At 35.8% G+C, this 25514-nt stretch overlaps 2 protein-coding genes across 2 annotated transcripts; both read left to right on the top strand.

The window, feature by feature from the left end:
* The first annotated feature begins 522 nt into the window (after nt 1-522).
* LOC112009056 (uncharacterized) lies at nt 523-20047 on the top strand. Its single transcript, XM_065776947.1, has 12 exons — nt 523-706; nt 4038-4135; nt 6291-6429; nt 6529-6558; nt 6685-6776; nt 6916-6971; nt 7096-7203; nt 7593-7649; nt 8601-8692; nt 8820-8904; nt 9695-9847; nt 19961-20047. Exons 1-6 carry the CDS (start codon nt 523-525, stop codon nt 6934-6936), a joined length of 564 nt encoding a protein of 187 aa, XP_065633019.1. The 3' UTR covers nt 6937-6971; nt 7096-7203; nt 7593-7649; nt 8601-8692; nt 8820-8904; nt 9695-9847; nt 19961-20047.
* Nucleotides 7110-25250, top strand: LOC112012219 (protein GLUTELIN PRECURSOR ACCUMULATION 3-like). The gene is made up of 14 exons (XM_065776948.1): nt 7110-7208; nt 8820-8904; nt 9695-9847; nt 10787-10897; nt 13352-13490; nt 13587-13615; nt 13742-13838; nt 13978-14033; nt 14158-14265; nt 18773-18828; nt 22163-22258; nt 22384-22468; nt 23322-23474; nt 25144-25250. The coding sequence occupies exons 1-14, from the start codon at nt 7110-7112 to the stop codon at nt 25248-25250; spliced, it is 1374 nt and encodes a 457-aa protein (XP_065633020.1).
* Nucleotides 25251-25514: the final 264 nt, after the last annotated feature.

A 25514-nucleotide genomic window follows, 5' to 3' on the forward strand; every position in this document is an offset into this window, starting at 1 on the left:
CAACCAATAGGCTAACCAATATCCTTATTTGTTACAAAGGGTCCGTTTGGTTCCCGTAAAATATTTTTCGAAAAATATTTATTTTTTAAAAATGTTATTTTTCAAAAAAAGAAAATATTTTCAAGTGTTTGGTTATATTATGAAAATTGTTGTGGAAAATATTTTTATGTGTTTAGTTCTATTAGGAAAATGCTATTTTCCTACAATTTTTTTAAATTTTTTCAGCATCCAAACAAATTTTATTACAAAAAATTTCAACATCACAGTCAATTCAACAACAAATTCCGACATCAACAACACAACAACAACAACAACAACAACAGCAAATTCCGGCAACAACAACAACAATCAGTTCATAAAAAAAATAAAAAAAAAAACAACAACAACAACAACAATCAAATTTAAAAAAAAAAAAAAAAAAAAAAAAAAACTGAGAGATCGAGGAAGAGAGAGCGTGGAGGCGATGGGTCGGCGATCGAAGGCGATGGGTCTGGTTCGTGGATCGGCGAGCTTGAGGAGGCGATGGGTCTGGGTTCGTCGGTTCATGGGTCGAAGGCGATGGGTCTAGTTCGTGGATCGGCAAGCTCGTGGGTCTGGGTGATGGGTCTGGGTGAAGGCGATGGGTTGCTCATGGATCTGGGTTCGTCATGCTCGTGGGTCTGGGTGATGGGTCTGGGTGAAGGTGATGAGTTGCTCGTGGATCTGGGTTCGTCGTGCTCGTGGGTCTGGGTGAAGGCGATGGGTTTCTCTCTGTCTTTCTCTCTCTTTGTGCTCTCTATTGCTTTTCCGGAAAATTTCATTTGAAGTGAATGAAACCGGAAATTATTTTCACCCGTTTTTTGCATCATTTTCGATCAACCGGAAATTATTTTCAGTTTGACCAAATTTGAAGTAACAACCAAACACACAATTTTCCGTAAAACCATTTCCTGAAAACGTTTTCACTCGAAACAAACGGACCCAAAGATACTTTGTAATTTCCCAACAAATTTTACGTGATAAGATATTTTTGATGGATAAAAAAGTGATATCAGTAATAGATTCAGTTTAAAACAAATAACAATTTTTGATTTAGAATTTGTTCTAAACATGTTATGGATGTAGCATTTCTCTTGAATAAATATATATATATATATATATATTTATTTATTTATTTAGATCCTAAAAATGAAGGTATTGTGAAAATGTTGTAATATTTTGTTGTATTCTTAAACTTCTTTTTTAGTATAGTCAAATTGGGTGAGCCAAATATCACGGTTTCACACACAGTTTTCTTGTGTTGTCATTTTGTTTTTTGTTTTTTTTAATGCATTATTTTAAAACCATTAATAATTTTTCACCAAAGATTTGCTGTGAAAATGCTGTGGACGTAAAAAATAAAATAATAATATCAAATAGAGACCTACAACAGTTGGAAATAAAAAAATATTGCAAAAATGTTGTGACATTTTGTTATGTTCCTAGGATTCTTTTTTGTGTGACATTTTGTTGTATTCTTAGGCTTCTTTTTTTGTTTAGTCAAATTTGGTGAGCCAAAATTCATTTTTTTAGGAACAATTTTCTTCAATTGGCTTTTTTTTTTTTTTTTTTTTTTTAATACACAGTTAAAAGTGATTAGCCATATTTAAAATCAGTAACAATTTACCACCTAAGATTTATAATGAAAATGTTGTTGATGTAGCATTACTCTAAAATAAAATAATAAAATATGAGACCAAAACCCACCATAGCTAGAAATAAAGGTATTGTAAAAATATCATGACATTTTGTTATGTTCCTAGACTTTTTTTTTTTTAGTTTAGTCAATTTCTTGAACCAAAATTCATTGTTTTATGCATAGTTTTTTAGGTTGATTTTTAAACACATTGTTTCAAGTTTAAAAAAAAATAATAATAATAAAAAAAAAACATTGTTTTACACACATACACACACACAAATTGACGAAGTAGCACTTTTCTCCTTTATGATTAAGGTAGTTTCATTCCCCTAAACTAAAGTTGAATAATTTCCTCCTTTTTATTTTCTAAATGAGCATATACTCTTATTGTTACTCTCTTAGTTAAACCTTAACGAAATCTTATAATTCCTAAAATATTTCATTGTGCAATGTCTAAAATACTTCTACTAAATTTTAGGCTGCGTTTGATTCAAGTGTAATTAAATTCCTGAAATTGTTTTACACTGTTGCTGGTGTTTGGCAACACAAGAAATTATGGTCAAACTGAAAATAGATTTTAGTTGACCATAAAATACTCACCCCACACCCATAAATCATTTTACACACTTATTTTACCTTCAAACCATTTCCACTCTCCTCATAAATTCCTAATCACTCTCTCAGCTTACCCACGCCAAGCCAAAGCAGAAGGACGGGAGAAAGCTAACACACCCGAAGATAGAGAAAAAGCGAGAAAGATAGAGATCGAGAGATTGAATTGGGTCTGATCGTCGTCACTACCTGAAGCCCGTCGCTGCCACCCTCTAGATCGCCTTGTCCTCCTCTAGGTCAGATCATCTCCTCTAGATCTCATCGCCGCCGCCCTCTAGGTAAGATTGTCTCCTCTCGATCTCGTCATCCGCCACTCGCTGATCTGCTTTCTCTCTCTTTCCCTCCAACCAACCAAGGCCGGATCAGACACTGCATGTCATCGATCTAGTGCCTTCACTCAAGAACTACACCTTCTCTTCCACTCTCACTCATGACACTCTCTCTCATCTCACTTTTTCTCTCTAACCCGAACCAAGCCTTCTACTTATTTTTGTGTCTAATTTTCGTTTTCTTTAGTCTTTGATTTTTTTTTGTTGTTATGGTGGTGTGGGTGGTGGTGTTTTGGTGGTTTTTGTGTTGTGTGGTGGTGGGTTTTGTGTGGATAGTGGTGGATTTTCTGTGGGTGCTGGTGCGTAGGTTGTGGTGGATTTTATGATATAAAATTTGTTTGGAAGCTGAGAAAATGTGAAAAATTTGTAGGAAAATAGCATTTTTAGAATGTTACCAAACACTGAAAATCATTTTTCGGACTATTTTCCATTGTATAACCAAACGCCTGGATTTTAATTTCCTTACTGGAATTCATTTTCCCTTGCATTCATTTTACACACGGTATTCGATTTACATTGAACCAAACACAGCCTTAATGTCCAAAAATTTCTTTGTGTATTTTGAATATTATGTGGTAGATTGGTAGTCATACTTGAAAAGTTAAAATGATGATAACGGTGTTCTATTTGTCACCTAGAGAATACTAATTTATTAGGTTTAAATCTTCTAAACTTATAATTTTATCTAATAGGAACTTTGATGACGGATGTCTTTTGTTATTTTGTTATTTTTTAAATTTCTTTTTCTACTTAAAAGGGTGCTCATTAAAAATAAGTAAACGGAACATCGTAGTTAGACTCATAAAATAAGATGATAAAGAATAAATTATGAATAAAAAATCTTCATTGTAGATGGTTAAAAGTATTTAATTTGATGAAAATCTTCAAAAAAATTGTAGCATATATCATTATTCATTACGAAAATTTAAATATTGTGAAAAGATAATGGCATTCATTATAATTTTTGTAGCATTTTGGTGAGTAGATATTACATTTAGTAAATAAATATTCAAATAACCATTTTAAATTTAAGAATATGATTTCATATTTCTTAAAAAAAAAAACAACTATATTAATTTTCTCATTAAAGGGAAGCACGTGCCTTGCATGGCCAACCCACACTAGTTTAAAAAACCTCAAAACAAAATACAAAACGGTGAGACTGTGATGATCAAATTCAGCCCTGAAAGGCAAATTTGTGAAAAAATTGGATTGATAACTGCTTCTTCGTTGAAACCTTTGGACCAATCAGTGAAGACACAAAAAAAAAAAAGCCATCGAAACACACACACACACACACTCAGAGAGAGAGAAGACAAGAAATGCATTACTGGGTTCGAGCTTCTTCTTCTGATTTCGGTGGCACTCCTCCCCGACCTCGCAGACACTCACACAAACTCTCTCTCTCTCTGTTTTTGACTTTTTTGGGATATTCTCAGTGGTCACACCGCGGTCAACATCGGCAAATCGAAGGTGGTCGTGTTCGGTGGACTTGTTGACAAGAAGTTTCTCAGTGATATCGGGGTCTACGATGTTGGTACTATTTTTTTTTTCTTTTCTTGTTCTGATATTGGCTTTGTTCTTAATCTGTGTTTTCCTTATCATTCTTTCAAATTCTTTGGATTTTGCTTTCTGGGTATTACTGTTTTGTTTACTTTTTTTTTTTTTTTTTCCTGCTTTTTCTTTTATTATATAACAAAATCACATAGAAAAAAAACAATGATTTAAAAAAAAAAATCAGCTTTGAATCTGATTTTCTGGATTTGAGTACTAGTATAACTGTGGAGTCATGGACAATGATGGGAAGCAAAGCACGGGATTTTATTAAAAAATAACTATAAAACTCAATCTATATTATTAGTTAGGCAACGTTTCAAACATATTTGGTTTCTAACGATTCGAGTTCTCTGCACTTAATTTTGCCCAGTGAATTTGCACTTGGAAATCGAGTGTCTACACTCGATTTTCTCATAGCAAAATCGAGTCCTGGACTCGATTTTGTTAGAAATGAAATTTGTTTCAAACCTTGCCTAACTAATAATATAGTTTGAGTTTTATAGTTATTTTTTAATAAAATCCGGAGAGAAAGCTTGGTTGTTGTTTCCCACTTTTATTATCGAGCTAGTGTGACAAACTTGTCATGTTAGTAATGGCAAACCTATGTGATTAATAAATTAAATAATAGACTCGTTGAAGAGTGAAGACTTGTTATGAGAGGTTTGTACTTTAGGCTTTCCTAAAATATGCTTGTACACGTTAAAAAAATTGTAATTTTCGATTGGAGGGGCTGGGGTAGCACAATTAGTTAGGGACTATGCCACATGAAGCAGAGGGACTAGTTTGAATCACTTGTTTCCTCCCTTCTTGGAGCCAAAATTTACTTATAAATAAATGGAGGGGCCAAAAGTCATGAGATTTTTAATCTCTTAGATGATAGCATTATAACTAGAGAGAATTTGGAAACTTTTTTTTGGGGGGGAAGTAGGCAACTTTAGCTCAATTGGCACCTCTTCCCCTTGTTAGGTGGAGGATAAGATTGTGGCTTCCAGACCCACCAGGTGCATACCAATAAAAAAAACTCTCATATGATGCTCCTAAAATGGATTACCCAAGCCAAACAAATATTAAGATTGTCCCTTTTTTCTATTTTGTGTGTATGTGAGTTAAGGGAGATCACAGATTGTTTGGGCTATGGTTGTCAAATCACCGGTCTACTGAATCCTTTCATGTGAAGGATGCCTCCACCTGTTGTTTGACTAACAAGATGAGTGTAACCACCTGTGAACAAGTGTTAATAGGATGGTTGGTTATCAGTTGAATCTTGGGTTGTAAGGAATCTGATATTTTCTCTCATTTTTAACCCACCAAATATAAGGAAAATGGGGTGGAGGGTAAGTTAAGAAGAGAGGGAGAAATTGGGTAAGAATTGAGAACAGATTGGTAGAGCATAAAAAAGGGTGGAGGGTAAGCTCCTGGGTTCAAAATCCCACTTGGTGTGTGCAAAAACTTACCAATAAAAAAAAGGGGAGAGTAAAGGAAGACTGTCTACATGTTTGTCACTACACACACACAGAAAGAGAGAAGGATTGGGTTCATCAATCTTAAGTATATAAATTTTTTGCTCAGATTGGGGTCCTTAGGTTTTCAATTACCTCACACGAGACATGCCTGAAACCCCAAAGAAATTAAAAGCTACCCCCTGATGCCTGCTTGCCCTGGCCCTCCAAGTCAACCACAAGCCTTTGGATTGGTCTGGGTCAGGCGGCATTGGTCACGCAGCTCGTGCTTGGGTGGGCTTGACCAGCCCTAATGTGAGTTTCAAACAGACAAAGTGGATATAGACATGCATTAATTTTGGGCTTCTTGATTGTATTGCTCTACTGGGGCACACTGGCCCCCAGGGTATTATTGTTCCCAGGAGAGAATTAGTTATGGTTCCAAATTGAAGACTTAACCTGAAGAATGTGGATCTCTTTCATGTATTTTTATTTACCCTCACTACAATATGTTAATATAGACTGTATTTGGGGAGTGTGCATGTGTGTTTCAGATAAAGAGACAGAGGAGACACTAGCATACATTAATTTAGTGCTGCTTGACTTTTTTGTCCGGAATTTTTTTTTGGGAGAAGGGGGGGGGGGTTTGGTTTGAATGTGATTCCAGATTCTCAATCCTTGGTTTTTGATTTTCAGATAACAAACTTTGGTTTCAGCCAGAGTGCATTGGAAGTGGGTCTGAGGACCAGGAAGGTCCAAGCCCATGGGCATTTCACATTGCTGTTTCAATTGATTGTCACATGTTCATCTTTGGTGGGCGTTTATGGTAGCAAAAGTTTTGTGCACATGCTCCACTTTATGTTTGCTGTCCATGGGTTTTGTGCTTTGTAGCTCTAGATTCAGTCTTGTTATTAATGCTGAGGATGGATTTTCCGGTTGGGTGACTTTTGGGTTCTAGATACAGGTAAGAATCTTATATAGCAGCTTCAGGAAAGCATGGTAATGATTGATGTGTCACAAAATTCATATACTAGTGCTTGTTTTATGACTCTTGACCTATGGGGATTTATGGAAGTTATGTTTATTCCAGATATATGGCAGTGGTCTGAGCTCACCAGTTTTGGTGACTTACCTTCGCCACAAGATTTTGCTGCAGCTTCAGCCATTGGGAACCGGAAATATGTGAGTGTCAATATTTCTCTCTGCAGCATTATTCATCAAATAACTGGTGTAGATCTTAGGTATTTGACTTATCAAAAAACAAAAAAGCTGAATGATTTTGTCCACAACTTTATATAAAGCAAGATGTGATTGAGTGCAGGTATGGTGGCTGGGATGGTAAAAGGTGGTTATCAGATGTGTATGTCTTGGACACAAGTAACTTCTTTTCTCTGTCTTTTCAGATTTATTTTATGTTTTCTTCCTGAAAATTTTAAGGAGAGAATGTTTTATAATGTTTGAAACTAAAATTAGATTGTATGTGATTTGCTCTGTGAAACAGTATCACTAGAATGGATGGAGCTGTCAGTGTCTGGATCATTACCACCACCTAGATGTGGCCACACGGCTACTATAGTGGAGAAAAGGTTGCTCGTCTATGGTGGCAGAGGTGAAGTAGCATTCTGTCTGCTCACATAGGGATTAGGTTTCGTAATTGCTTAGAAACAATGTTTGGTGATGAGTCATTATTGAATTTAAAACTTTCATCTTGATTGAAATTTTGTATTCAAAAGTTGCCATTTTTTGTGAGGTTGCAGAGAGATGTACGTTTGATGTCATTGTTATCAACTTTGTCATTTCAGATACTTCTCATAAATCATATCTCTGTTACTAAAGGCATCTATGCTGTGAATTATTATAAAGAATGTTTAAATTAATTACATTTCAATTTTTTGGGTGCTGCTGTCAGAACTATACTTATATAGTAAGTTATTTACTTGCTTGTGTTCATTTAAGATGTTTGTTACTGACACAGCTGCTTTTTCTTGACTTAAATAGGAGGTGGTGGGCCAATTATGGGTGATTTATGGGGCTTGAAGGGTCTTATTGAAGAAGGTTAATAGTTACTTTTGTTTTCTTCTTATTTTTTTCCTTCCCTTTTTTTCTAATCCTCTTTAGTAATCCGAACGTATTCTAAAATTTTCATCAAATAAATTGATGTGAGTGGTGTTGTGGCATATATCATATAGCTTTGCTTTGCATTATGCTTGGCAAATCTCTTTTTCTTGATTACATAATTTCATTTGGGTTGCATATTTCTTTGTTCTTAATATATTATTCCACAAGTTCCAGATCAAGTGTATATCAACATTATATTCTTAGTTCCTTTACAAAACATGTGGAAGATCACCTATCTTGAAAAGATACTGTGACCAAGGTACCAATCCATTATTGTGAATAGAATGATTGCAATGGATTGCAGTTATAATTACATAATGATATGGCAGTTCATGAATTCCTAAAAGCAATGTTATACACAGTTCTGGTGTTAGACTTCCATTCATGTGGTAGATATAGATCCCAATCTATGTGATGGATTTTACCTGCCAATGCTACATGGAACATGATAACACTGATGAATGATATATATACACAAGAAATCCAATGTGGCCCTAATTTGGAAATATTCTTGAAGAATAAATATGTTGAAAGCAGTGGGTGTAATCTCAGTGTACAAAGCCATCTGCCAAAAGATGCGTAAAATGAATGAATCTCTTCTATAGATTAATGGATGTATCATGTATCATGTAAATTTGTTTCTGATAAATACTATTAAGAAATTATTCTCTGAATTTAATTTGTGGAGAAGTCCATGTTTATTTGACAATGAGGTGTATTTCTGTCTTCTAATAAGTACTTATAAGAAATCCTTGCCTGCATATGCTTTTTTTGAAGTGATGTTTCTCAATCAGTTCTTGAGTGTTAGATAATAATAAAAATAGTTCTATTAGAAGTTCTTTTGTAAACTAAGTTGAATTTATGTCATTTCTTTGTTGTGGAAGGAAGAGAATGAAACACCTGGATGAACCCAGTTGAAGCTTCCAGGTCAAGCTCCTTCTCCTCGCTGTGGTCATACTGTGACCTCCGGAGGGCACTATGTAATGACATCTTCAGTAGCCTTTATATTCTACTTGTTGATTTCTGTTCATGTGTTGTTGTGTCAATGCTGAAACATTTTTTCCTTATAGTTCCTTAAATGTTACTGCTAAAATTTTTTCTTTGCAGCTGTTTTTATTTGGAGGTCATGGGACTGGTGGTTGGTTGAGTCGTTATGACATTTATTACAATGACAGCATTGTTTTAGATCGAGGTAAGTGCTTTACAACTTTGCTGGTTGGATTCCTAGCAGATATGTGCTGGATGTGTTATCATGATGTTAATGAACCTTCTATATTGTTAATGCTATAGATATTTTGACTATTACCTGTATGAAGTTGTTTGTTTTTATTTTCTAAACAGTTTTCTTCGAAGTGTGACATTTACATGTGAAATTACATTGCACCTTTTAAATTAAAAAATTAAAAAATAGTGGTGTGAGAGAGGTCATTTTCGGAACTATAGATTAAAGGACATTAGTGACAACATTTCTCTTTTTTCTACATGGTTTCTCCACGGACATGCATCTCACAAGATACCTAGTGGGGGCTGTTCAAACGTGTTGTAGCCAAAAATGGTTTTGATTATCTGACAATAATGCATGCATTGTTTGGTTGCATGGAAAAGCCCCAATGTTGTAACAAAAGATTTTTCATAACTTGTTTTAGAAATAAGCAACACACAACGTGTAACTTACAGACTTATTTGATGAAGAAACATGGTGTATGACTGTATTTTTTATGGTCCTTTTGTTACCAGCGGAACTGAAAAGTGGACACTATGATGGATAGTATCAGATATATGATATGCTTGCAACTTTCACATTGATTTTTACTTCTTTTTTTTCTATAAGATATGATAATAATAATAACAGTGACACCTGTAAAACCAGTTTCAGCATTTCATCAGTGAAATTTTGCTAGCAGGGTTGAAACAAGCTATAGAAATTCCTGTTTCATATGTAGTTGTTTATTGAAAAAATTGTGTTTCTTTTTGGCAATTAGTGTCCTCACAATGGAAGAGCTTACCGACTGGCAACGAGCCCCCTGCTGCTTGGGCATACCACTCTATGATGTCTATTGGTTCACGTCATCTATTAATTGGTGGGTTTGATGGCAAATCAACCTTTGGTGATCTGTGGTGGTTGGTCCCAGAAGGTACTGATTTGCTTTGAAATACTTTATTTATTGAGTCATTTAGTTGTTGTTTGATAAATGATACCTGTTTTCTTTTCAGATTTTCACTGGGATGATTTGTAAACATCCAAACCATTAATTTGATTCTTGTATGACAAAATCTTCTTGATTCTACATCAGTTTGTCTCGAACACATCTTTTATTTGGAGAATTTACAGAATGTTGTATGCAATATCATTTCCTCTATAGATTACATTCATTTTCTATCATAATGATTAGCTAGAGGGGATTTTGTTGAATTACCAAAATATGTTATGCAAGTGATTGATTTTTATGAATCTTGATTATGTCTAGTTATTTGGTTTATGTAACACTACTGTTAGCATGCATGATGCACTGGCATGTTGGGCGAGTTGGTACTTCCCTAAGCCATAAGGCTTTGTTTGGGGGGGGGGGGGTCCCCCCCCCCCCCCCACCCCCCCAAAAAAAAAAAAGGCTATAAGTAAAAGAGAAAGTAGTAGAGAGAGGACTACTACTTTTAATCTATCAATAATAGTTCGCCATCTAAAATTTATGTGAAAATATTTTGCGCTTAACATTTTTATTATTATTTTATATATTGACAATTACGAAAATATTGTAACAATAACAAAATGTTACAATATTTAAAATTTTTTACAATACATTTATTTAGTCTAATCTTATATTTTATTATTTTATTTTGAACTGCAAGCTCAATAATTATAAAAATATATTGAGAATTTGTTGATGTAAGTGAATATAAATATTTTTTTATTAAAAGAAAAAACCTCAAAACAAAATACAAAACGGTGAGTTTTGCCTCACTAATTGACCAAACTAATAGAAATATGATGATTTTCGCAACTCAACTGTTAAATTTGAATTGTGAAATATAATTTATTTTAACAACTCTACTGTTAAATATAATTGGTGCAATAGAGGAATGTGATGATCACATTCTCAGTGGCCACATCGGCAAATCGAAGGTGGTCGTGTTCGGTGTACTTGTTGACAAGAAGTTTCTCAGCGATATCGTGGTCTACAATGTTGGTACTATTTTTTCCTTTCTTTTCTTTTTCTGATCTTGGCTTTGTTCTTAATCTGTGTTTTTTTTTTCCTTATCATTCTTTCAAATTCTTTGGATTTAGCTTTCTGGGTATTTCTAATATTACTGTTTTGTTCACTTTTTTTTTTTTTTTGCTTTTCTTTATTATATCTTATAGGTGATCATAGGTTGTGTTTTTAAGAAGATAAACAAAACACAAAAATTAGTGCAACAAAAATGAAGCCAAACTGAAAAACAAAATCACATAGAAAATAAAACGATGATATAAAAAAAGAAAAGAAAAAAAAGAACTCAGCTTTTAATCCCATTTTCCAGATTTGAGTACTAGTATAACCGTGGAGTCATGGGTAATGATGGGAAGCAAAGCACGAGGAGAGAAATTTGGTTGTTGTTGTTTCCCACTTTTATTATAGAGCTAGTGTGGCAAACTTGTCATGTTAGTAATGGCAAGCCTATACGAGTAATAAATTAATAATAGACTCGTTGAAGACTTGTTATGATAGGTTTGTACTTTAGGTTTTCCTAAAATATGCTTGTACATGTTAAAAAAATTGTAATTTTCGATTGGAGGGGCTGGGGTAGCACAATTAGTTAGGGACTATGCCACATGAAGCAGAGGGACTAGTTTCCATCACTTGTTTCCTCTCTTCTTGGAGCCAAAATTTACATATAAAAAAATGGAGGGCCCAAAAGTCATGAAATTTTTAATCTCTTAGATGATAGCATTATAACTAGAGAAATTTGGGAAACTTTTGGGTGGGGGGTAAGTAGGCAGCTTTAGCTCAATTGGCACCTCCTCCCCTTGAAAGTGCTAGGTGGAGGATAAGATTGTGGGTTCAAGACCCACCGGCTGCATACCTATAAAAAAAATCTCTCATATGATGCTCCTAAATGGATTACCCAAGCCAGACAAATGTTAAGATTGTCCTTTTTTCTATTTGCTGTGTATTTGAGTTAAGGGGGATCGCAGATTGTTTGGTCTACTGAATCCTTTCATGTGAAGGATGCCTCCACCTGTTGTTTGACTGACAAGATGAGTGTATCCACCTGTGAACAAGTGTTAATAGGATGGTTGGTTATCAGTTGAATCTCAGGTTGTAAGGTATCTGATATTTTCTCTCATTTTTTACCCATTTTCTCACAAGCCAAATAGATTAAGGAAAATGGGTGGAGGGTAAGTTAAGAAGAGAGGGAGAAATTGGGTAAGAATTGAGAACAAATTGGTAGAGCATAAAAAAGGGTGGAGGGTAAGCTCCTGGGTTCAATATCCCACTTGTTGTGTGCAAAAACTTACCAATAAAAAAAGGGGAGAGTAGAGGAAGACTGTCTACATGGTTGTCACCACAGAGGGAGAGAGAGAGAGAGAGAGAGAGAGAGAGAGAGAGACTCTCTCTCTCTCTCTCTCTCTCTCTCTCTCTCTCTCTCTCTCTCTCCCGGTTGTCAAATCACCGGTCTACTGAATCCTTTCATGTGAAGGATGCCTCCACCTGTAGTTTGACTGACAATATGAGTGTAACCACCTGTGAACAAGTGTTAATAGGATGGTTGGTTATCAGTTGAATCTCAGGTTGTAAGGTATCTGATATTTTCTCTCGTTTTTTACCCATTTTCTCACAAGCCAAATAGATTAAGGAAAATGGGTGGAGGGTAAGTTAAGAAGAGAGGGAGAAATTGGGTAAGAATTGAGAACAAATTGGTAGAGCATAAAAAAGGGTGGAGAGTAAGCTCTTGGGTTCAATATCTCACTTGTTGTGTGTGAAAACTTACCAATAAAAAAAGGGGAGAGTAGAGGAAGACCGTCTACATGTTTGTCTCTACAGAGAGAGGGAGAGAGGGATTGGGTTCATCAATTTTAAATATATAAATTTTTTGCTCAGATTAGGGTCCTTAGGTTTTCGATTACCTCACACGAGACATGCCTGAAACCCCAAAGAAATTAAAAGCTACCCCCTAATGCCTGCTTGCCCTGGCCCTCTAAGTCAACCACAAGCCTTTGGATTGTTCTGGGTCAGGCGGCATTGGTCATGCAGCTCGTGCTTGGGTGGGCTTGACTAGCCCTAATGTGAGTTTTAGACAGACAAAGTGGATATAGACATGCATTAATTTTGGGCTTCTTGATTGAATTGCTCTTCTGTGGCACCTTGGCCCTTAGGTTATTATTGTTCCCGGGAGAGAACTAGTTATGGTTCCAAATTGAAGACTTAACCTGTGGCCTGTGGGTCTCTTTCATGAATTTTTATTCACCCAAGCTACAATATGTTAATATAGTGACTGTATTTGGGGAGTGTGCATGTGTGTTTCAGAGAAAGAGACAGAGGAGACACTAACATACATTAATTTAGTGCTGCTTGACTTTTTTTCCGGGACTTTTTTTTGGTAGAAGGTGGGGTGGTTTGAATGTGATTCCGGATTCTCAATCCCTGGTTTTTGATTTTCATATAACAAACTTTGGTTTCAGCCAGAGTGCACTAGAAGTGGGTCTGAGGACCAGGTAGGTCCAAGCCCACGGGCATTTTACATTGCTGTTGCAATTGATTGTCACATGTTCATCTTTGGTGGGCGTTATGGTAGTAAAAGGTTTGTGCACATGCTCTACTTTATGTTTGCTGTCCATGGGTTTTGTGCTTTGTAGCTCCAAATTCAGTCTTGTTAATGCTGAGGATGGATTTTCAGGTTGGGTGACTTTTGGGTTCTAGATACAGGTAAGAATCTTATATAGCAGCTTTAGGAAAGCATAGTAATGATGGATGTGTCACAAAATTCATATACTAGTGCTTGTTTTACGACTCTTGACCTAAGTGGATTTATGGAAGTTATGTTTATTCCAGATATATGGCAGTGGTCTGAGCTGACCAGTGTTGGTGACTTACCTTCACCACGAGATTTTGCTGCAGCTTCAGCCCTTGGGAACCAGAAAATTGTTATGTGAGTGTCAATATTTATCTTTGCAGCATAATTTATCAAATAACTGGTGTAGATCTTAGGTATTTGACTTATCAAAAAACAAAAAAGCAGAATGATTTTCTTCACGACTTTATATAAAGCAAGATGTGATTGAGTGCAGGTATGGTGGCTGGGATGGTAAAAGGTGGTTATCAGATGTGTATGTCTTGGACACAAGTAACCTCTTTTCTATGTCTTTTCAGATATATTTTATGTTCTCTTCCTGAAAAATTTAAGGAGAGAATGTTTTATAATGGTGGAAACTAAAATTAGATTGTATGTGATTTGCTCTGTGAAACAGTATCACTAGAATGGATGGAGCTGTCGGTATCTGGACCATTACCACCACCTAGATGTGGCCACACAGCTACTATGGTGGAGAAAAGGTTGCTTGTCTATGGTGGCAGAGGTGAAGTAGCATTCTGTCTGCTCACATAGGGGTTTGGTTTCATAATTGCTTAGAAACAATGTTTGGTGATGAGTCATTAATGAATTTAAAATTTTCTTCTTGATTAAAATTTTGCATTCAAAAGTTGCCATTTTTTGTTAGGGTGCAGAGAGATGTACGTTTGATATCATTGTTATCAACTTTGTCATTTCAGATACTTCTCATATCTCTGTTACTAAAGGCATCTATGCCGTGAATTATTAAAAAGAATGTTTAAATTAATTACATTTCAATTTTTTGGGTGCTGCTGTCAGAACTATACTTATTTACTTGCTTGTGTTCTTTTAAGATGTTTGTAACTGACACGGCTGCTTTTTCTTGACTTCAATAGGAGGTGTTGGCCAATTGTGGGTGATTTATGGGGCTTGAAGGGTCTTATTGAAGAAGTTTAATAGTTACTTTTGTTTTCTTCTTATTTTTTTTTTCCTTCCCTTCTTTTTCTAATCCTCTTTAATAATCCAAGCGTATTCTAAAATTTTCATCAAATAAAATAGATGTGAGTGGTGTTGTGGCATATATCATATAGCTTTTCTTTGCATTGTGCTTGGCATCTCTTTTTCTTGATTTCATTATTTCATTTGGTTACATATTTCTTTGTTCTTAAAAAATTATTCCAAGTTCCAAATCGAGTGTATATCAACATTATATTCTTACTTTCTTAGTTCTTTACAAACATGTGGAAGATCACCTATCTTGAAAAGATACTGTGACTAAGGTACCAATCCATTATTGTGAATAGAATGATGTGGCAGATTATGAATTCCTAAAAGTAATGTCATACACAGTTCTGGTGTTAGACTCTTCCATTCACGTAGTAGATATAGATCCCAATCTATGTGATGGATTTTACCTGCCAATGCTACGTGGAACATGATAGCACTGATGAGTGATATATATACACAAGAAATCCAATGTGGGGCTCTAATTTGGAAATATTCTCGAAGTTACAGAGGGATTTTCTTTGGGGTGGTTTGGCGGATGAGCATAAACTTCATTTGGTAGGGTGGGTTAAGGTGTGTTATTCTTTTGTTGATGGTGGATTGGGGATTAGGAAAATTACTACCTTTAATAAAGCTCTTTTGGGTAAGTGGTTGTAGCGTTATGGGGTTGAGGAGACAAGATTATGGAGGCATGTGACCGCATTGAAATTTGGGGAGGAATTGGGGGGGGGGGGTCTTCAAAGTTACGTAGGGGTTCACATGGGCGTGGTAACGTAGGACAAGGGGAAACAAGGTTTAATAGGGCTTTAGGAATGAAACAAAGGTGAAAATCCAGATCTGGGTTGCTGTGAACAGGGCTGTGAATAGTAACCGTGAAGTAAATAAAAGATAAATTCCTAAGAATCACTCTTAGGGTTCCTTGGCATCACACCTAGGAGTAGTCTGCATCACACAAACTGTAACATGCTTATAGCTCTAAAATATGAAAATATTATTAATCTCTACCTCAATAGAAAACACCACAACTCTTTAAATAGAAGACTAAACCTAATCCTAGTAGAACTAGGTTTTCTTAAAAACCTAATAAAACTTGGACTTGGACTCCTTGGGCTTTAATACTACCCAAATTAAATAACTAAACTTAAATAAAACCCAATGGACTAATAACACAGCCCATTCCAGAAAGCATAAAATTTCTAAAATACCCCTAACACTTAAACTAATTAAAAGTCTTAGGACGCCTTTTATATGTTTTCAATGATTGCTGCCATGGTCCTCCATCATGTGGTTTATGGCGGGGCATTCAGAAAGGTTGGGAGAGTTTTAGCAAGTTCCTTTCCTTTGAGATTGGTTTGGGGAGTAGAATCCTGTTCTGGCATAATCATTGGTGTGGAGATCAATCATTGATAGGAACTTTCCCGGAGCTATTTGAACTTGCTGCTTATAGGGAGGCATCTATGGGAGATATGGTGGTGAGTCACACTTTGGAGGAAGGATGGAATTGGAATATACGGTTCCGATGTGGTTTTAATGAATGGGAGATGGAGTTGGTGGGGCCTTTACTCGTACATTGGAGTCGCTAAGTCCTCCTATTGAGGGTGGAGATAAGATGAGGTTGTGTTTGGGGTAGAAGGGGGATTTTGATATAAAATCCTTCTATGGTGCATTGAGGGCATCAAGCTCTATTACTTATCATTGGAAGAGTATTTTGGGTGTGAAGGCTCCATGTTGTGTGTCGTTTTTTGTTTGGACAGCTGCATGGGGGGGGGGGGGGGGGGGGGTTTGAGAGAGAGAGAGAGAGAGAGAGAGAGAGAGAGAGAGAGAGAGAGAGAGAGAGAGAGAGAGAGAAGGATTGGGTTCATCAATCTTAAATATATAAATTTTTCACTCAGATTGGGGTCCTTAGGTTTTCAATTACCTCACACGAGACATGCCTGAAACCCCAAAGAAATTAAAAGCTACCCCCTGATGCCTGCTTGCCTTGGCCCTTTAAGTCAACCACACTCCTTTGGATTGGTCTGGGCCAGGCGGCATTGGTCATGCAGCTCGTGCTTGGGTGGGCTTGACTAGCCCTAATGTGAGTTTCAGACAGACAAAGTGGATATAGACATGCATTAATTTTGCGCTTCTTGATTGTATTGCTCTTCTGGGGCACCCTGGCCCCTAGGGTATTATTGTTCCCAGGAGAGAATTTGTTATGGTTCCAAATTGAAAACTTAACCTGGGGCCTGTGGCTGTGGGTCTCTTTCATGAATTTTTATTCACCCAAGCTACAATATGTTAATATAGGGTCTGTTTGGATTGAATTTATTGTTGCTGAAACTGAAAACTGAAAATTGAAAACACTGTAGCAAAATAATTTTTAAATGTGTAAATAGTATCGTGAGACCCATTTTTAATATTTTTTATTAGGTAAACAGTGTATAAACAGTGCGTAAACAGTGCACGCACTGTTTACGCACAGTATTTTTTTTTGTCTCCAAAGTCAAACCATGCGGCCAAGAAAAAAAAAAAAAAAAGGGAAAACGCGTTTCAGCAAACGCGGACGCCGAATCCAAACTGCACCATAGTGACTGTATTTGGGGAGTGTGCATGTGTGTTTCAGAGAAAGAGACAGAGGAGACACTAACATACATTAATTTAGTGCTGCTTGACTTTTTTTCCCAGACCTTTTTTGGTAGAAGGGGGGGTGGTTTGAGTGTGATTCCAGATTCTCAATCCTTGGTTTGTGATTTTCAGATAACAAACTTTGGTTTCAGCCAGAGTGCACTGGAAGTGGGCCTGAGGACCAGGTAGGTCCAAGCCCACGGGCATTTTACATTACTGTTGTAATTGATTGTCTCATGTTCATCTTTGGTGGGCATTATGGTAGAAAAAGGTTTGTGCACATGCTCTACTTTATGTTTACTGTCCATGGGTTTTGTGCTTTGTAGCTCCAAATTCAGTCTTGTTATTAATGCCGAGGATGGATTTTCAGGTTAGGTGACTTTTGGGTTCTAGATTCAGGTAAGAATCTTATATAGCAGCTTCAGAAAAGCATAGTAATGATGGATGTGTCACAAAATTCATATGCTAGTTCTTGTTTTACGACTCTTGACCTAAGTGGATTTATGGAAGTTATGTTTATTACAGATATATGGCAGTGGTCTGAGCTCACCAGTGTTGGTGACTTACCTTCGCCACGAGATTTTGCTGCAGCTTCAGCTATTGGGAACCGGAAAATTGTTATGTGAGTGTCAATATTTATCTTTACAGCATAATTTATCAAATAACTGGTGTAGATCTTAGGTATTTGGCTTATCAAAAAACAAAAAAGTGGAATGATTTTCTTCATGACTTTATATAAGGCAAGATGTGATTGAGTGCAGGTATGGTGGCTGGGATGGTAAAAGGTGGTTATCAGATGTGTATGTCTTGGACACAAGTAACCTCTTTTCTATGTCTTTTCAGATATATTTTATGTTCTCTTCCTGAAAAATTTAAGGAGAGAATGTTTTATAATGGTGGAAACTAAAATTAGATTGTATGTGATTTGCTCTGTGAAACAGTATCACTAGAATGGATGGAGCTGTCAGTATCTGGATTATTACCATCACCTGGATGTGGCCATACGACTACTATGGTGGAGAAAAGGTTGCTTGTCTATGATGTCAGAGGTGAAGTAGCATTCTGTCTGCTCACATAGGGATTAGGTTTCATAATTGCTTAGAAACAATGTTTGGTGATGAGTCATTATTGAATTTAAAATTTTCATCTTGATTAAAATTTTGCATTCAAAAGTTGCCATTTTTTGTTAGGGTGCAGAGAGATGTACGTTTGATATCATTGTTATCAACTTTGTCATTTCAGATACTTCTCGTATATCTGTTACTAAAGGCATCTATGCCGTGAATTATTATAAAGAATGTTTAAATTAATTACATTTCAATTTTTTGGGTGCTGCTGTCAGAACTATACTTATACTTATTTACTTGTGTTCTTTTAAGATGTTTGTAACTGACACGGCTGCTTTTTCTTGACTTAAATAGGAGGCGGGGGGCCAATTCTGGGTGATTTATGGGGCTTGAAGGGTCTTATTGAAGAAGTTTAATAGTTACTTTTGTTTGCTTCTTATTTTTTTTCCTTCCCTTTAATTTCTAATCCTCTTTAGTAATCCAAGTGTATTCTAAAATTTTCATCAAATAAATTGATGTGAGTGATGTTGTGGCATATATCATATAGCTTTTCTTTGCATTGTGCAAATCTCTTTTTCTTGATTTCATTATTTCATTTGGGTTACATATTTCTTTGTTCTTAAAAAATTATTCCACAAGTTCCAAATTGAGTGTATATCAACATATATTCTTACTTTCTTAGTTCCTTTACAAAACATGTGGAAGATCACCTATCTTGAAAAGATACTGTGACTAAGGTACCAATCCATTATTGTGAATAGAATGATTGCAATGGATTGCAGTTATAATTACATAATGATATGGCAGATTATGAATTCCTAAAAGTAATGTCATACACAGTTCTGGTGTTAGACTCTTCCATTCACGTAGTAGATATAGATCCCAATCTATGTGATGGATTTTACCTGCCACTGCTACATGGAACATGATAGCACTGATGAGTGATATATACACACAAGAAATCCAATGTGGGGCTCTAATTTGGAAATATTCTCAAAGTTATAGAGGGATTTTCTCTGGGGTGGTTTGGCGGATGAGCATAAACTTCATTCGGTAGGGTGGGTTAAGGTGTGTTATCCTTTTGTTGATGGTGGGTTGGGGATTAGGAAAATTACTACCTTTAATAAAGCTCTTTTGGGTAAGTGGTTGTAGCGTTATGGGGTTGAGGAGACAAGATTATGGAGGTGTGTGATCGCATTGAAATTTATTTTCAGTTTTTAAACAATATTACACATATTTTTACACGCTTTTTCACCCACATGTACTTCAAAATCACCTCAACCAAACGGATCCAAAATTTGTGAAAAAAATTGGATTGATAACTGCTTCTTCATTGAAACCTTTGGGCCAATCAGGGAAGACACAAAAAGCCATCGAAACACACACACACACACACACACACACACACTCAGAGAGAGAGAAGACAAAAAATGCATTACTGGGTTCGAGCTTCTTCTTCTGATTTCGGTGGCACTCCTCCCCAACCTCTCATGCACTCACACAAACTCTCTCTCTGTTTTTGACTTTTTGGGATATTCTCAGTGGTCACACCGTGGTCAACATCGGCAAATCGAAGGTGGTCGTGTTCTATGGACTTGTTGACAAGAAGTTTCTCAGCAATATCGTGGTCTACGATGTTGGTACTAATTTTTCTTTTCTTTTCTTTTTCTGATCTTGGCTTTGTTCTTAATCTGTGTTTTCCTTATCATTCTTTCAAATTCTTTGGATTTAGCGTTCTGGGTATTTCTAATATTACTGTTTTGTTCACTTTTTTTTTTTTTTTTTTTTGTGTGTGTGTGTGGTTTTTCTTAATTGGGGGGGGGGGTCTTCAAAGTTACGTAGGGGTTCACATGGGTGTGGTGATGTAGGACAAGGGGAAACAAGGTTTAATAGGGCTTTAGGAATGAAACAAAGGTGAAAATCCAGATCTGGGTTGCTGTGAATAGTAACCGTGAAGTAAATAAAAGATAAATTCCTAAGCATCGCTCTTAAGGTTCCTTGGCATCACACCTAGGAGTAGTCTGCATCACACAAACTGTAACATGCTTATAGCTCTAAAATCTGAAAACGTTATTAATCTCTACCTCAATAGAAAACACCGCAACTCTTTAAATAGAAGACTAAACCTAATCCTAGTAGAACTAGGTTTTCTTAAAAACCTAATAAAACTTGGACTTGGACTCCTTGGGCTTTAATACTAAACCCAAATTAAATAACTAACCTTAAATAAAACCCAATGGACTAATAACATAGCCCATTCCAAAAAACATAAAATTTCTAAAATACCCCTAACACTTAAAACTAATTAAAAGTTTTAGGACGCCTTTTATATGTTTTCAACGATTGCTGCCATGGTCCTCCATCATGTGGTTTATGGCGGGGCATTCGGAAAGGTTGGGAGAGTTTTAGCAAGTTCCTTTCCTTTGACATTGGTTTGGGGAGTAGAATCTGGTTCTGGCATAATCATTGGTGTGGAGATCAATCATTGAAAGGAACTTTCCCGGAGCTATTTGAACTTGCTGCTTATAGGGAGGCATCTGTGGGAGATATGGTGGTGAGTCACACTTTGGAGGAAGGATGGAATTGGAATATACGGTTCCGATGTAGTTTTAATGAATGGGAGATGGAGTTGGTGGGGGCCTTTACTCGTACATTGGTGTCGCTAAGTCCTCCTATTGAGGGTGGAGATAAGATGAGGTTGTGTTTGTGGTCGAAGGGGGATTTTGATATAAAATCCTTTTATTGTTCATTGAGGGCATCAAGCTCTATTACTTTTCCTTGGAAGAGTATTTGGGGTGTGAAGGCTCCATGTCTTGTGTCGTTTTTTGTTTGGACAGCTGCATGGGGGGAGGGTTCTCACAATGGACCATTTGAGAAAAAGGAGCTGCACTATTATGGATTGGTGTTGTCTGTGTAAATGTAATGGGGAGAGTGTAGATCATTTGCTTCTACACTGTGGTGAGGTATTTTGGTTATGGAGCTTTGCCCTTAGATCTTTTGGTGTTTCTTGGGTTCTACCTAAAAGAGTTATTGACTTGCTGGTCGGTTGGAGGAATTGGTTGGGAAAGCATTCTTCAAATGTTTGGAATTTGGTACCACATTGTGTGATGTGGATTATTTGGAGGGAGAGAAATAATCGCATATTTGAAGATTCGGTGCTTTTTGGGGATAAACTCTTAGAGTTGTTTGCGAGCACTTTGTTTGATTGGTCTCGTGTGTGGGGTTTTACTTCTTCGAAATCCATTCCGCTGTTTTTAGATTCACTTTTTCCTTGTACATAAGTTGTTTTGTTTTCCTTTGTTGCTTGTACATATTTCCTTCATTTACTTCATCTCTTTGATGGAGTAACTTCTTTTTAATACAAAATTTTCATACCTATCAAAAAAATAAATATGTTTAAAGTAGTGGTTGGATCTCAGTGTACAAAGCCATCTGCCAAAACATGCGTAAAATGAATGAATCTCTTCTATAGATTAATGGATATATCATGTAAATTTGTTTATGATAAATAATATTCAGAAACTATTCTCTGAATTTAATTTGTGGAGAAGTCCATGATTATTTGACAATGAGGTGTATTTCTGTCTTCTAATAAGTACTTATAAGAAATCCTTGCCTGCATATGCTTTTTTTGAAGTGATATTTCTCAATCAGTTCTTGAGTGTTAGAGAATAATTAAAATAGTTCTATTAGAAGTTCTTTTGTAAACTAAGTTGAATTTATGTCATTTCTTTGTTGTGGAAGGAAGAAAATGAAACACCAGGATGGACCCCGTTGAAGCTTCCAGGTCAAGCTCCTTCTTCTCACTGTGGTCATACTGTGACCTCTGGAGGGCACTATGTAACAACCTTCAGTAGCCTTTATATTCTCCTTGTTGATTTCTGTTCATGTGTTGTTGTGTCAATGCTGAAACTTTTTTCCTTATAGTTCCGTAAACGTTACTGCTAGATTTTTTTTCTTTGCAGCTTTTGTTATTTGGAGGGCATGGGACTGGTGGTTCGTTGAGTCATTATGACATTTATTACAATGACTGCATTGTTTTAGATAGGGGTGAGTGCTTAACAACTTTGCTGGTTGGATTCCTGGCAGATATGTGCTGGATGTGTCATCATGATGTTAATGAACGTTCTATATTGTTCATGCTATAGATATTCTGACTATTACCTGTATAAAGTTGTTTGTTCTATTTTTAAAACAGTTTTCTTCGAAGTGTGACATTTACATGTGAAATCGCACTTTACCTTTTAAATTCAAAAATAAAAAATAGTGGTGTGAGAGAGGTTATTTTCAGAACTATAGATTAAAGGGCATCAGTGACAACATTTCTCTGTTTTTCTACTTCTTGTCTCCACAGACATGCATCTCACAAGATACCTAGTGGGCGCTGTTCAAACATGTTGTAGCCAAAAATGGTTTTGATTATCTGACAATAATGCATGCATTGTTTGGTTTCATGGAAAAGCCCCAGTGTTGTAACATAGATTTCTCATAACTTGTTTTAGAAATAAGCAACACACAACGTGTAATTTACAGACTTCTTTAATGAGGAAACATGGTGTATGACTATTTTTTATGGTCCTTTTGTTACCAGCGGAACTGAAAAGTGGATACAATGATGGATAGTATCGGATATATGATATGCTTGCAACTTTCACATGATGATTTTTACTTTTTATTTTTATTTTTTTATTTTTTTAATTTATTTATTTATTAGTATTATTATTATTATTATTATTTTATATATAAAGAAATGATAATAATATCAATAACAACAACACGTGTAAAACCAATTTCAGCATTTCATCAGTGAAATTTTGCTAGCAGGGGTGAAACAAGCTGTAGAAATTACTGTTTCATATATAGTTGTTTATTGAAAAATTTGTGTTTCTTTTTGGCAAATAAGTGTCTGCACAATGGAAGCGCTTACTGACGGGCAACGAGCCCCCTGCTGCTCGGGCATACCACTCTATGACATCTATTGGTTCACGTCATCTATTAATTGGTGGGTTTGATGGCAAATCAACCTTTGGTAATCTGTGGTGGTTGGTCCCAGAAGGTACTGGTTTGCTTTGAAATACTTAATAAATATTGAGTCATTTAGTTGTTGTTTGATAAATGATACCTTTTTTCTTTTNGGGAATTACCAACTCACCCAACATGCCAGTGCATCATGCATGCTAACATAGTGTTACATAAAAATAAATAACTAGACAAATCAAGATTCATAAAAATCAATCACTTGCATAACATATTTTTGGTAATTCAACAAAATCCCCTCTAGCTAATCATTATGATAGAAAAATAATGTAATCTATAGAGGAAATGATATTGCATACAACATTCTGTAAATGCTCCAAACAAAAGATATGTTTGAGACAAACTGATGTATCATCAAGAGATTTTGTCATACAAGAATCAAATTAACGATTTGGATGTTTAGAAATTATCCAAGTGAAAATCTGAAAGAAAAAAGGTATCATTTATCAAACAACAACTAAATGACTAATATTTATTAAGTATTTCAAAGCAAACCAGTACCTTCTGGGACCAACCACCACAGATTACCAAAGGTTGATTTGCCATCAAACCCACCAATTAATAGATGAGTGAACCAATAGATGTCATAGAGTGGTATGCCTGAGCAGCAGGGGGCTCTTGCCCGTCAGTAAGCGCTTCCATTGTGCAGACACTTATTTGCCAAAAAGAAACACAAATTTTCAATAACAACTATATATGAAACAGTAATTTCTACAGCTTGTTTCACCCCTGCTAGCAAAATTTCACTGATGAAATGCTGAAATTGGTTTTACACGTGTTGTTGTTCCCCCCCCCCCCCCCCCCCCCCCCCTCTTCCCACATTCATCAACTATTGAATTATCAAAAATAAAAAATAAACTTTGGCAAAAAAAATGAAGAAAAAAGAGAGTTATTGTGAATTTTTGGCACCAATAACTATTGACCAATTATTGTGCAATTTTACTATTTTCATGTAGTCTACTAGAGGTCTTATAGTTTCACATGAAATGAGGTTTTGTGTTAAGGTATGTATTAGTCACAACTTATACAAATAGCTGTTACTTTTAGTTAATAGAGACAAATTGAGAGGTGTGAATTGTAACAATTTATAAAAAGTAAATGGTTTTAGTTAATTTTTTTTTTTTTTAAATTTAGGGACTAATTTTTAATCACCACAAACTATAGGGAAATCATGTAATTTATTCAAGTCTTTAATAAAGGGTAGCCACTTGGCGCAAGGAGATTGTAGTTACTTGTTGCATAGAGAAGATGGACACTTGCCTAACCAGGGCTTGGAGGACCCAACTTTTATTATACAACATATTATTATAGAATTGAAGTTAGGTTTTTCAGTAATGTCAGGCACTATAATCTTCTTCCTACTCTGTAAGGAATTGCATAATGTTGTATGATTTTATGATATCGCACTTTATGATGTGGTTAGGTGCATATTTCCATGGTAACAATTTAACTAGAAGAAAATTTTGTCAATGATCTCTACCTCAAATGGCATCCCCTTCTATAAGAATGGTGTGGAGGGCAAGTTTTGTGTTTTCATGTAACACTATTAAATTGAAATTGGGTTTTCAATTAATGATGACCAGGCCCCAAGTCAAACAGGTTTTGATTATATTTAAGCCAATGGATCAACTTCTACTTCTGCAGATTCTATGTGGAATAAATTTTTGTCAACTCTGCTTGTTTTGTAGAGGACCCTATTGCAAAGCGGTTCACTGCATCTTCACCCAAAGATATTCCTGAAAATAAGGATGTTACAATAGCAAATAATAATGTCCAATCTGCACTCGAGGTATAACTGCTGCGGCTTTTAATGACACCTAGCATTTTCTATTGAGCTTGTTGACCAAGGAGCTCAAGCAATCTCCTTACCTTGTATTTGTTTCAAGTAGACTGAATCTTTTTGCCAATTTCATGTTGAACTTGTAAACTATGAATTTGCAATAAATGGTAACAAAAAAATAGTTTAAGTTGTTAAATTTCAATTTTATGGTAACAAAAAGGAAAAAAAAGTAAAAAAAAAAAAAAGAGGATTTGCAACGAAGTAGAGGTATGCATCATA

The sequence above is a fragment of the Quercus suber genome, unplaced genomic scaffold (genome assembly GCF_002906115.3).
Source record: "Quercus suber isolate HL8 unplaced genomic scaffold, Cork oak 2.0 scaffold_145, whole genome shotgun sequence".
In the NCBI taxonomy this organism is placed as follows: Eukaryota; Viridiplantae; Streptophyta; class Magnoliopsida; order Fagales; family Fagaceae; genus Quercus; species Quercus suber.